This window comes from Trichosurus vulpecula, chromosome 9 (assembly GCF_011100635.1).
Source record: "Trichosurus vulpecula isolate mTriVul1 chromosome 9, mTriVul1.pri, whole genome shotgun sequence".
Lineage (NCBI taxonomy): Eukaryota > Metazoa > Chordata > Mammalia > Diprotodontia > Phalangeridae > Trichosurus > Trichosurus vulpecula.
Window position 1 is genome coordinate 41,152,257 of NC_050581.1, and position 13,070 is coordinate 41,165,326.

General features: G+C 39.1%; 1 protein-coding gene across 1 annotated transcript in view; it reads right to left on the reverse strand.

Moving 5' to 3' along the window:
• SVEP1 (sushi, von Willebrand factor type A, EGF and pentraxin domain containing 1) overlaps positions 1-13,070 on the reverse strand; it is a 347,418-nt gene that overhangs the window by 136,570 nt on the left and 197,778 nt on the right. Inside the window, exons 13-17 of the mRNA XM_036739508.1 lie at positions 12,102-12,223; positions 10,121-10,229; positions 7,344-7,532; positions 6,607-6,840; positions 553-714 (exon numbers count right to left, since the gene is read on the reverse strand). Of these exons, the coding sequence (XP_036595403.1) occupies positions 553-714; positions 6,607-6,840; positions 7,344-7,532; positions 10,121-10,229; positions 12,102-12,223 (816 nt within the window). The remainder of the gene's footprint in view (positions 1-552; positions 715-6,606; positions 6,841-7,343; positions 7,533-10,120; positions 10,230-12,101; positions 12,224-13,070) is intronic.

Sequence of the window (13,070 nt, forward strand, 5' to 3'; positions counted from 1 at the left end):
TGTGGGACCTTGGGCAAGTCACTTAACCCCAATTGCCCTGCCTTCCCCCCTCCAAAAAAATAAAAAAAGATTCACCATATTGGGTAGTCTTAAGAAATCTCACCATTTGTGATGCTCTATTCACAAGTGGGCCAGATTCAATCTGCTGAGCTAGTTTGAATCTGAGCAATATGATTACTTTCAACATGCCCCACTTTCCTATGTAACAATTTGTTCCATGTGAAAATCATAATTCCAAAATAAAAAAAAACAATTTTGGTTCTTTTTAGCTAGAATGAAAGGCAGCTACATGAAACCGTGCACAGAGTGCCAGTTGGAGTCAGGGAGTCCCGAGTTCAAATGTGACCTCAGACTCTTATTAGCTGTGTGACCCTGGGCAAGTCACTTTGCCTCAGTTCCTCATCTGGAAAATGAGCTGGAGAAGGAAATGGAAAACCACTCCAATATATCTGCCAAAAAAAACCTCAGATGGGTTCACAAAGAGTTGGACATGATTGAAACAACTGAACAAAACCAACAAGCTCAAATGAGGGCAGATTCAGGCCTGCTCACCTTTGCATTCAGAGATGCTTCTTGAGTGGAGGTATTCTGTGGAACTACCAGCCGGGCAAAGTTTACACTCCACTTGCCCCTCCTCATCTTGATAGGATCCAATCCAGCAGCTTTCACAGACAGTGTGCTCCAGAGAATAATAGGTCCCCAAAGGGCAATTAACTGGAGATAGACAAGGCAGAGCAACCGAAGATTAATTACACAATTCAGCAAACTGCAACAGTGGAACGTAAGAGGAGCCCTTTCATCCCAGGAACCAAAAGTGGTTAAACACAATTCAGGGCACTATTGTTCAGGGGAGAAATTTTTACTGCTGGCCATTTTCTTATCAGCCTGACCTCAGCTACTCTGGGAAATAATAGCGCTCATTCATCTGCAATCATACACATCATTGTTATGCTGACAAAGTTCAGTCCTCAAAATATGGGTGTTCAGGGCTGTCCTACATAAAAGGATGACCTAAATGTTAAGGAAAACCAAATTGTCCAATTGAATGCACAGTAAAAGTAGGGTACTTGGCCCATTCCACAGATAAGGAGAAAACAGTGACTGAGGTCAATTTAGATTTCCACCCCCGCCTCCCCTGTGTCTTCAGCTGTTTAGCTAAACCTTCCCTTACATGATAAGAAACTAAAGATGATTTTCTGAAACTAGGGTATATTTATGCTGGGCAGCAAGGGTGGCTCATTGGTTAGAGCACCGGGCCTGGAATAAGGAAGACCTGAGTTCAAATGTGCCCTCAGATACTTACTAGCTGTGGGACCCTGGGCAAGTCACTTAACCTTGTTTGCCACAGTTTCCTCATCTGGAAAATAAGCTGGAGGAGGAAATGGCAAACCACTCTGGTATCTCTGCCAAGAAAACCCCAAATGGGGTCATGAAGAGTTGGACATGGCTAGAATGACTCGACAACAACAACATCCATTCTGGTGACTGACCAAAGTTAGTAAGTGGCGCATTTGCTCAACTTGATGCATTCCTAAGGGTTGACTGGTTTGGAAAAGCTGATTTATTCCTCTCCTTTGAGGATATTATTTCCTTTGGTATATAGTTCCCAAACTCAACCCCCCTTCCCTCCCACTGCCCCCCACCCCGCCACCACCCAGAGGAATTTGGTTCAATTTTAGATTCTTTTTCCTTTTCCTCCCTCCCACTTTAGGTTTGTGGATCTAAGGAGGCCCAAGAGGTCTCAGATCAAAGTGAGCTGACTCTCCAGATTATCTGAAGAGAGCTGAGAACTAAAATCTCTTTGGCAAGTTTAAGACCAGAGCTTAGAACCTTGAGGTCATTGCCAAGGTCACCCTGACCTTGATCCAAAGAATGTGTGGGGTGTGAAGGGGAAGCTGACCAGGCTCTGGAAGACAAAGGTTCAAACATCTTTTTGAATGTCGAACTTGCTAACTGATTGGAAATTCTAAACTTAGTGATCACTAGCAAAACCAAACACAAATTTAAATAAACAAAACCAAAAAATGGTAGTGCGTAAAACTATAAATGACAAATTGTTTACATTTTTTTTAAAAATGTGTATATGAACTAACAAAAACAGCTTGCTTGCTTCCACATTGTGTCCGATCTTTTTTCTCTTCTAGATATGTTTTGAGATTCTCCTAGTATTGTTGATTGTTGCCATTTATTACATAGTTGTAGTTTATGCCTATGCTATTCTGATTCTGTTTCTTTTCTGCCTCACTTCGTATACATTTTCATCTTTCTTCATATTTTTCAAATTTTCCTTTCTTATCTCATGGTAATATTACTTTGTGTTTGCAGACTACTGTTTATTCAGCCATTCCCCGATCAACATCTTGTTTTCCATTTTCAACCTTTTTGTTCCTAACTGATTTTTTCCTGTGGCTGTCAATAGTATATTTAGGGTAGTAGAATGACTTAATTGTGCTTTTATATAGCATATGAACATAGTTTTATAACAGTTAATATTGTCATCTTGTTTTTCAAGATTACTGCTCCAATTCAACAGTAAAATAGTGTGGACTGTTTTTCTTCAAACTCATCCACACTGAATTTTATCACTTTTACTAAATATTTGATAAATTAATAGGAATAATGTGGGATTTCACAGTTAAGTTGTATTCATCTGATTATAAAAGAGTTCAAATATTTTTTCCAGGGAGTTATCGATAATTTTTACCTCTTTCTTAAATTGCCCATTCATGTATCTTTTGACAACCAATTCAGTGAAAAATTTAATCCTGCTGTTACAAATTCGAGTCAATGCCTTATTGACATCAGATATTCCTGTTAGATATTATATTAGATTATTTTCAGATTTACTTATGGAAAAGATTTCCACAATCCACTTCTTTCCTGTTTACTTTGTATGTATTGCTTTTGCTTGTGCAAATCATTAATATTTTTTACATAACCAAATCCATCTATTGTATCTAGTTTGTCTATTCGTTTAACTATAAGAATTTTCTTTCTCTCCACAATTGTGTAAGGTAACTCATTCTATTTTTTCTAGATTTTTATAATGTACTTTTTCCTTTTAAGATCATTGACCCACTTATGATATGTTATATGGTATAAGGCGGTTTAATTCCATTTTTAATTATACTATTAAATTTTTCTCAACATTTTAATCAAATAATGATTCTTTACTTTTAGAGTGCAAATGGAAGAAGGATATATTCTATAGTGAGGTCATCCAGGTACTCCTTTTAGTGGATATAGTGCTAATGGAATGGGAAGATCTTTCTCGACCATTAATAGGCCTATGTGACCTGCTTTGAGCTCAGGCCCGGCCGACTGCTGAGTCACATGGAGCCTGAGTCACATGAGCCTGAGTCACATGGAGCCCATGGTAGTAGGAGCTTGCCAAACAGGTGGAACCGGAAGGGGTGGAGCAGGAAGTGTGGGTGAGACAGAGCTGGGAGACAGAGCAGGCAGAGAGAGGCAGAGCAGCTCCCATGAATGAGAGAGGGAGTGATTTTGCCTAAGGGAGCTTGTTAGTGGGGAGGTCCTAATGGAGGGAGGGGTTGGGGATGGTGGTGCTCCCTGCATTAGTAGTGCGCACACACTTCTTGGAGTTGGCATTCTGGTATCTGAATAAGAGAGTCTGTTACATTTTGCGATTCAAACCTGGAAATATGTCTGCATGTTCATAGCAGCTGCTGTGGGTATTGCATTGGCGATATAGTGTATGACAACTGTCCCAAGTACACTAAGCGCCAGAATATTAAAGGACCCTTTCAACAAGATCCACAGCCAAAGAGATTGGTTTAACAATCCACACTAGAAAAACCAAATGGATGCTCACACTGTGATTTGAAATTATAGTGGTTTTTAGGCCTATTGCCTATCCCATATTTATTCATTTAATATTTTGATAAATGTATTTTAACATAATTGGCATCCTTTGCAATCCTATATATTGTATGTATTTGCAAACATTATTCTGAGAAGTGGTCCATAGGGACAGAAGTTTATTAATGAATAATGAGCTGGGCAAAGAGTTGAGGAGGAGGAGTGTGGACTGAATTGTTTTCAGCAAATTGCAAAGCATTTTTACTGACTCCAAGCTTCCCATAATAATAAAAGTCCATTTTTTGAACATAAGAATTTTACTGGTGGTGCCACACACATGGCAACGACTTCTGGAATACCACTGCCTCCAAACAACTAAAGATGAGCATTACATGGATGACAATGGGATATGGAAAGGTGCATGGTGAGTGAGAGTAGGCTCCAACAAATGACCAGCGATGATCCCTGAAGAACACAAGTTAAGTACCTCATCAAGGACTTTTATGATAGGAAAATAGGATGATCATTTGGTAAGAGTGAGAGATGACAGCCAGCCAGTCAGGGTGCCCTGCTGGTACACTTATGATGTCAAAAGAAAGGGTGGAAGTTCTCCAGCATTTTGGAGCATCCCATGTTTTGAACTTTTGAGAGGACATGGATGAAAGTCATATAAGATGGGAAAGCTTGTAGGGTCAGAAATCTACTTTATTGGAGGGAACTCCCAAATTGATGAATTCACAGATCCATATCATTATATTTGTATACTGTAGTGCTTTGTGATGGCCATCAGTTAATTACAGTAGCAATGTCTCTGTTGATAAAAGTGCCTGGGTTGATGACCAGAGCTTCCCCTCCTCAGCCCCCCCAAGTAGGTCTTCCCTCTGTTCTTTCCAGTTCTGAAGTCTTGTACGATCTTGGGTATAGCTGTTTTAACTTTGGTAGTCAAAAGTGAGTCTGAAGTTGGGCCTTTTTCTACAAGTTACTCAAAGTAACTCCCCATCTTTACCCAACACTAGGTATGTCCAGAGCCAGCTTAGCCCAGCTCTTTTAGCGTGAACATTTACAACCTGGAAATCTGTAAATGGTACAGATCAAGGCTTGATTTTTGGTTTGTTGGTTGTGTGGCCTTAAGAAAGTAATGGAGAAAATGTTAATGATGCAGATTAAGCTTAAAAGTGTGTTGTGTGCACATTATTTTTTCCTGAGAGTTGGTTGTTAAACATTTACCAGCACATACACCCCTGCCTGTGGGTTCCAGAGATCCAGCAGAGCTGGAACCACAGGAAGCCATTCCTTCCAGCCTTCCTGTTCTCTCCTATTTCCCCTCCTAGCTGAAGGATGATTTCTCCTTACTTTTACCTGTATCTCCAGGGGAGGCAACCCAGAGCTCCCATGCCACTGTAACTCTTACGCTCACTCCCTCCTTTACAACAGTCACTGGTCATGATCTTCCAGCCCTGTGTTTGCAGAATATACACAGAATTCAAATCAAGAGGCATGGCTGGACAGGATGATATAGGGGACAATTATCTACAAATTATGGTGTATGTAAGGAGGATTTTGTTATCCTTTGAGAGTTCAGTTTTTCAGCATCCATGGCCATAGGAATGTCTAGTTTCCAGGTGTTAGATAATAACTCCCAGAATAGCCCCGAGGCTCCTAGATAGTAATTCCTAGAATTAGTGATAGGCAGTCCTACTGAGGCTGCGCCGTGAGATATGGGGGTGATATACCTGATATTTACTATGCTTGCACAGAATGATGATATTGCTAAAGTTAACCACTGAGCCTAATGTTGGCAAGATGCTTTCTTTGTTGCCTTATAAAGCAAGTGGGCACTGGTCAATGAGTGGGGAATCCACGGGGAACCCATAGGGGAACCTGTGTGTGCCTTGACTGGCCCCCATCAAGGCTTCAGAGGACTTAGGGGAGTGCATAAGCTATGCCTGTCTCGATTGACCCCATCAAGACGTAGGGGTAGTTGCCCTTCCTTCTTGCTGGCCCCTGCAAGAAGGGTCGTTAGGGAATACTGTAGGAGCCGGTTCTCCCATCATCAGCAACCCTTTCTGAGAAGACTGGAGTTTATAAAGTAAGATTATTAGCCCCTCTGAAACAGTCTGCCTATCTGACCAGATCAAGAGTGAACCTGTTAGAGGCTGGAGTCCGAAACCTCCAGCGCCTCCTGTGTGTTATCTGTGAAACATAAGGCCATTGTGTGAAACAGGCAGAAGCGTATACATAATTCTTTTGTTTGGGAACTGCTGCTGAAAGTTTTAGGATCTAAGAATGATAAACATGACTTGATTTTGTATCCCTAAATGTAGATTAATAAGAATAGTTTCCTTAGTCTGATTCCTTGGGGTACAGTGGAAGGAATAGTTTTAGAGTCAGAGGCCCTGGGTTTCAATCCCTGTTCTATCACTAACTCCTTCTGAGAATTTGGGCAAATCACTTCATTTCTCTGGCCTCAGTTTCCTCAACTGTCTAATTATAGGAGCTAGACTAGATGATCCCAAGGAGCTTCCAGCTCAAATTCCTATAATCCAAGAGTAATCACAAACCCTGTTGTGACAGCGGAAAAAGCAAAGGCATTTTACACGTACTTCTTGGTTTAGATCAGGCCTGCACAACCTGCAGCCCACCAAAGATGACCCCCGAAAGCCGCCCGAAATCCTTTGGCATGCTGCCAGTGACCCACAGGCTGTACGTTTTTTGCAGGCCGCCCAAAATCCTTTGGCAGGCCTTAGGTTGTGCAGGCCTGGTTTAGGTGAAATGAAAGCATCTTACCACACATCCGTCCTCTTAGCACCGAACCTGGTCTGCAAAAGAGAAAGGCTTTTTCTGTTTCCAATGAATTGCTGTCAGCTACAACCATTTCAGATGCAAGCTGAAATGAATACATGGGCTCCTTATTGAGAGTCCTTTTGAGCCGGTTGGTGATTGTCTCTAAGGTCTTCAGGAGTCGTTGCTGGTTTTCCAGTTCCAGGGTATCATTTCTCTGATCAGGCAAAGGTACACTCGCTGAGATAAGAAAAAACAAACACACAAACAACCCAAGTACACCTGGTATTTTGTAAAGCTGTAGCAACAAGTCTTCACCAAAAAGAAAACTCTTTTAAAAATGACAGAGGAATTTTAACGTGAGTAAAAGAAAACAGACACCATGCACGTATATAGCTCTGGTCTAAGGATGACTCACCATTTCTTTGCACAATGGTAGTACTCACATAAGCTTGTATGGGATTCTTTTATTAAAATACACAAAACTACACTCAAATTTTTTTATTTTAAAAATGTCCCTGAGCTCATCAGGTCAAGGTGAAACAAAGCATTTCACCTATATGTAACATTAAGGTATTGAAAGATCTTGGGAGATTCAAGGAGTGAAATTCTCACTAATTCTTAGGTTTAGCGGTTGTTTTTTCTTTCTTTTTTTACTTGACAGTAAAATGAAATGATAAGGAAAGGTCATCTGTGGGAACTTAAAATAACGTTCAGTTTTTAAAAAAGTATTTCTTTATTACCTGTAATGTTAAATATTAACTTAATTTTATGGTCAGATGTTGAGGCGCTACGTTTTTCATGCCTTTTGATCCGAGAAGATTGAGTTTTACCAGCCCCCACCACAGGCTTCTGAGGCTGCTCTTGAATGACATCCATGAAGTCTTCATAAGCATAATCCACTTTGTTGGCCACACCCCAACCACCAGGTCCTAGCCAGGTGATACAAAGAAAACATACAAACAGCTGATGAATACTCTGTTGGGGCAGAAGGGGAAAAGCATTGGATTTGGAATTAGGAGACCTCTCAGTCTTGGCTTTGATACTTTCTAATTACGTTTTGCAATCTTGCACAAGTCATTTAATCACTCATATTTAGATTCCTTCTCTGTAAACTAGAGATAATAAATACCTTACAGGACACAGAGTGCTGTGAGGATGGTTACAAAGATGCTTTCTGTAAACTGTAACATGTAAACCATCATTTTGATGAGCACTAACAAGCAAAAATTTCTGACTTTGGAAAAGGAGACCCATTTTGGTTTTTGTGGTTGTGACCCTGGTGAAGTAGGCTGGCTTATGTTCTACCGGAAAACAGGATGTCAGCTCCTTGAGGGCAGGACTGGCTCACTTTTATCTTTATCCCCACTTTATCCACTTTAGCACACTCTCTGGAACTAGGGCAGTTAATAAATGACTGCTGATTTCCTGACTTTAGCAGCCCACTTTTGGGACTGACAGGATGATGCTATTCCTGTTACTTCCTTACTCTCTTAACCTCTTTTAAGTGATTGCCAACTAATATGGCAAGATTTCCTCCCAGCTGCAATGACTTGGCTCACAGAGCAGTCTATTCTCACTGGTGGGGTGTGAAGGGGAGGAGAGAGAGAGAGAGAGGGAGAGAAAGAGAGAGAGAGAGACAGACAGACAGACAGCGAAAGATCTGAAATAAGAAAGAGAAGACTATTTGCCCTGCTCCATAGATAAATCAATAAAACTCACCCTAAGACAGAAAAGAAGCTGAAGAAACAAATTAATGTCCTTTTCCCTAGTCTTATCGAATACCCTCTCTGCTTCTTTAGAGCAATACTGCTTAATACAAATTAAATCTCTTAACTTAGATAACTATTACACACACACACACACACACACACACACACACACACACACACACAACCACTTATATAACAGGAGATATATAAATAAATAAGGGGTCTGGACTAGATGACCTCAAAGGTCCCTGTTAGCTATAAGTCTATGGTAGTGTTATATTGTGCCAAATAAACTAGACCTGAGTTAAAATCCTACATTAGAGTCTTCTAGATCTTCCCCTCTCCTCTCCCTGCCTCCTTCTATGTTTCTCTGTCTCTGTCTTTGACTCTCTCCTCCCATCTTTAGTAAGGTGTAACTAGTACTAAGGCTAGTTACCTTCCAAGATCTCTGGCCTTAAAACTAATAATTAAATGTAGGTCTTCCTCGTGCAAAAGTTGAGTGCCACTGACATAACAGTATTTTCAAATGAATGTTAATATTTTTGAGAAGTGGAGACGAGAAGAGGGCTATTTTAATGAATAGATAAGGCTAAGTACTAACTACCAGACACAAAGATTTATATACACAATTGTAAGCAGTTTTCATATAACGGTGAAGCAGGATAAACAGTACTCCTGACATTTTATTTATGCCATTAATTTGCTTGTCAGCCCCCTATTTTTTCCCAGAAGTAGTATAAAGTTGAACTTCATAACCGCCTTTGCTGAATTATTACAACTTATGTAAATTTGTAGGGTCCAAATTAGAGAAATATATCAGAACTGAAGAATTAATTTTCTATTCAAATTGGTTCTTTCTTTTAGAAGGAAGGAAAGTAAAAAGAGAGAGAAAAGATAGAGAACAAAAGAGAATGAAAAGAAACTGCTTTCAAAGAAAATATAATTCAATTAAAATGTTGATAAAGGCTATTTTGGAATGTTTTGTCTTATCTGAGACTGGGTCTCCCTATCTCACCCAGGCTGAAGGTGCAGCAGCCACTGATGGGCCTTCTTTACTTATCCAGGTCCTAGTTACCCTTCCCTATGCTTGGAAGTTCACCACATCGGTGCCAGATTTGGTGTGGCCGCTTGATCAGCTTAGCCCAAGTGAAATATATTAGAATTGGAGAATTATTTTTCCATTCAAATTGGTTCTTTCCTTTAGAAGGAAGGAAAGAAAGAAGAGAGAGAAGAGAGAGGGAAAGGAAAGGAAGAAGTAAAAGGGAGAGAACAAAAGAGCATGAAATGAAATTTTGGTTTCAAAGAAAATACTATAATTTATTTAAAATGTGGATAAAGGCTATTTTGCTCACTGCAGCTCAGAACTCTTGACCTCAAAAGAGATCCACCAGCCTCAGCCTCTTTAATGGCAGGGATTATAGGCATGTACCACCCCACTGGACCCAGGCTATATTTTCAAGGCTGTCTTCTTATGATTACAAAATTAATCTTGAGCCCAAAGAAACTGTATTTCATTTTCTAATGGTTGTCCGCTCTAACCCACATAATTTGATAATCATAACATCTTATTTTTTGCTTTCTTAGAGATCTTTAGATAACATATTGAATCTGCTTAGTATTAAATTATGTAGTAGAGTTTTCTGTTTTCCCTAATGACCTCTATACTGTCTAATTTTACACTCAATAAATATTTCTTAAATGAATCACATAGTATGCCTAACCTCATTGCCAATATTTTTCCCACTATGCATCATATCTAAAAACTGGTGATACTGAATAGATCATACAGAATTACAATGGTTAATTACCAATTGCAAAACCATTTTCATAGTCGTAGTTATACTCTAGGCAGTGTTTTTGTGTTCGTTCCTCCAGCCTGCAGTCAATATCGTCAGCATCGTTACAAAATGATGGGACCTACAAATCCCAAATGAAGAAGTTGTAAATCCAATCACAAAATCAAACTACCTTTTCCATATCTTCATAATCTGTTTCATACATTCAACCTCTTACAATTTAATCTTGGAGCTGTGACTTGACAAATAACAATTTAATCCCTCTCCTCCCTCCACCCCAACTGCTTGTGGTTTCTGCACATACTTTTAAAGCCTGAATTAGTCAGTCAACAAGTATACATTAAGGGCTTACTATTTGCCAGGCACTGGGGGGATACGATGAAAGGCAAAGCAGTCCCCGCCCATAAGGAGTTCACATTTTAATGGGAGACGTGAACATAAAAACATCTATATGTTGGTAAAATATAAACAGGGTAAATTGGAAGCAATTTCAGAGGGAAGGCAATAGAAGTGGGGTGGGGTGGGGGTGACAGGAAAGGGGATTTAAGTTGAGTCTTGAAGGAATCCATGAGATGGAGATGGGGAGAAAGAATATTCTGTCGATGTCTGTGCTACTTAATTTCTAGCGTATACTGGTAATATTTAGGATTTTAAAGAGTTATGCCATTGCCTTCTCAACAGCAGATAGGTACTAATTTAGTCTGGATTTTGTTGGTTGATTTTTTTTCTTCTTAAACTCAGGAATGATAGTACTCTTTCATTTCTTTTTTGAACTCAGTTTATATAGACTCTAAAGATAAACTGATAAGCATTTACCAAATGCTTACTTCCACAGTGCTGTGGAAGATACATGATTCCTGCCTTCCACCAGCTTAAAATATAATTGGAGAGATTCTGTTCAGTTATTTCAGTTGTATATGACTCTTTGTGACCCCATCTGGTGTTTTCTTAGTAGATATGCTGAAGTGGTTTGCCATTTCCTTCTCTAGTTCATTTTCCAGATGAGGAAACTGAGTCAAACAGGGTTACGTGACTTGTCCAGGGTCACCCATCTAGTGTCTGAGGCCAGATTTGAACTCAGGAAGATAAGTCTTCCTGATTCCAGGCCTGGCACTCTATGTACTATGGTGCCACCTAGCTGCCCCTGGAGAGTCTAGCTCCTTTTTTTCCCCCTGAACCAGTGATATTGTTTTAAATGAGAATTTATGATCTACAGAATATCTAGACAGTTGATTTTCATGAGGAAAATAAATGAAACCCTTTGAGGTTGTGGCATTTTTTTCAATTACAAATAATATATGTATATATATATATGTGTGTATGTATATATATACACACACATATATATACATATACATTCACACATATACACACATATATGTGTATGTGTGTGTATATATATATATATATATATATATATATATATTCAAAATAGCTTTGCCTCAAACTTCCTATCCTAGTTTATTAACTTAGGATGAATATGTCTATGGGTTTTAAGTAAACCATTTCATAAAACATCACTTCTTTCAGGAAGCCTATTCTGATCCTTCTAGTTGCTAGTGCCCCCTTACAATTATCCCCTTGGAAACTACTCTGCATATACTTTACATACACAGTATTTACTCTTCTGTTTTCATATTGTTGCCTCTCTCCTTTCTACAACAGAATATAAGTTTGTTGAGGGCAGGGACTATATAATTTATAATTTTTTTTCTTTTTATTTCCAGTGCCTAGCACAATGTCTGGCCCATAAAAGGTACTTAACAAATGACTGCGGAGTGAATGAATGAAGGAAAGTTCTGGATTTCAGTACTCATGAATAAAACCTATGCTTGACGACAGGTAGCACAACTGAAAACTCAGAAAAAGAGGATTTCAGAGCAATTACTCAAGATGTAGATTACCAAGCAAAACCCAGAAAACTTTATTATGAAAAAAGTCTCAATAATATCCTCCAAACAACTAAAAGAAAAAAAGACTATTACTAACCTACCATTTCACCAAGAGTAGTCTCAAAAGCTTTAGAAAAGTTTTTGAGGAGATCATTGTTATCACAGCACGTTGTTTTGTAGAGCATCTCAAAGGATTTGAATCCATGATTTGCAAAGCGATTTACTAGAAAATGTAGGGAGAAAGCAGTTTTTGTTGGTCAGTGATTTGTTATGGAGGGGTTTTAACTTCAGATGACCTCTGATGTAGAGAAGTTTATGCAAAATGGCTTGACCTGGATGCTTCATTTCTCACATTGTTCATCACAAAAGTCAGAGATGCCACTTAAGAAGCATTCCTACTTCTTAGGAAATAAACAAAGAACAAAGCTAAATTGCACAGCTACCTAGTGGTAACAGTTTGATTTCCAAAGCCCCATAGTTTCAATCTCCCAATGTCATGAATACTTCTAGTAGTTATCAGAAATAAATCTCTGCAGGTTTTTCATAATCCATCTCCTTGAACTGTTTAACAGGCTAAGAATGGATTGTAAATATTGTTTTTCCTAACACTGTGCAAGACAATCTTCTTTCCAGATTGGGGATTTCTGAATTGAAGAAATCTTATCCTATTTTACGTGGATATACTCAAAAGGATGTCACCACATAATTTTTGGAAGAGGATTGGACTTGTTCTATAGGCCTCAGAAGACAGAACAATGACTAATAAAGGGAAGTTTTAGATTTTTGTCTCAACATAAGAAAGAATTTCCTATTAATTGGAGCTTTCCCAAAGTGGAATGGGTTACCATAGGAGTCAGAAAATTCTTAGTCACTGATGCTCCTCAGGTTGAGGTTGGATTACTCCTTGATGAGAACATTTGAGAGAAGAATCATGCTTCAGGTACAGATTTCTTCCAATTTTGAATTCTATGGGTCTGTACTTCAGAGGTGAATTCTGCAGCTGCAATACTGAAGCTATTGCTTGTGAGGCAATGAGTGATATGGTCAATAACATCCTATGGTCAAGAACA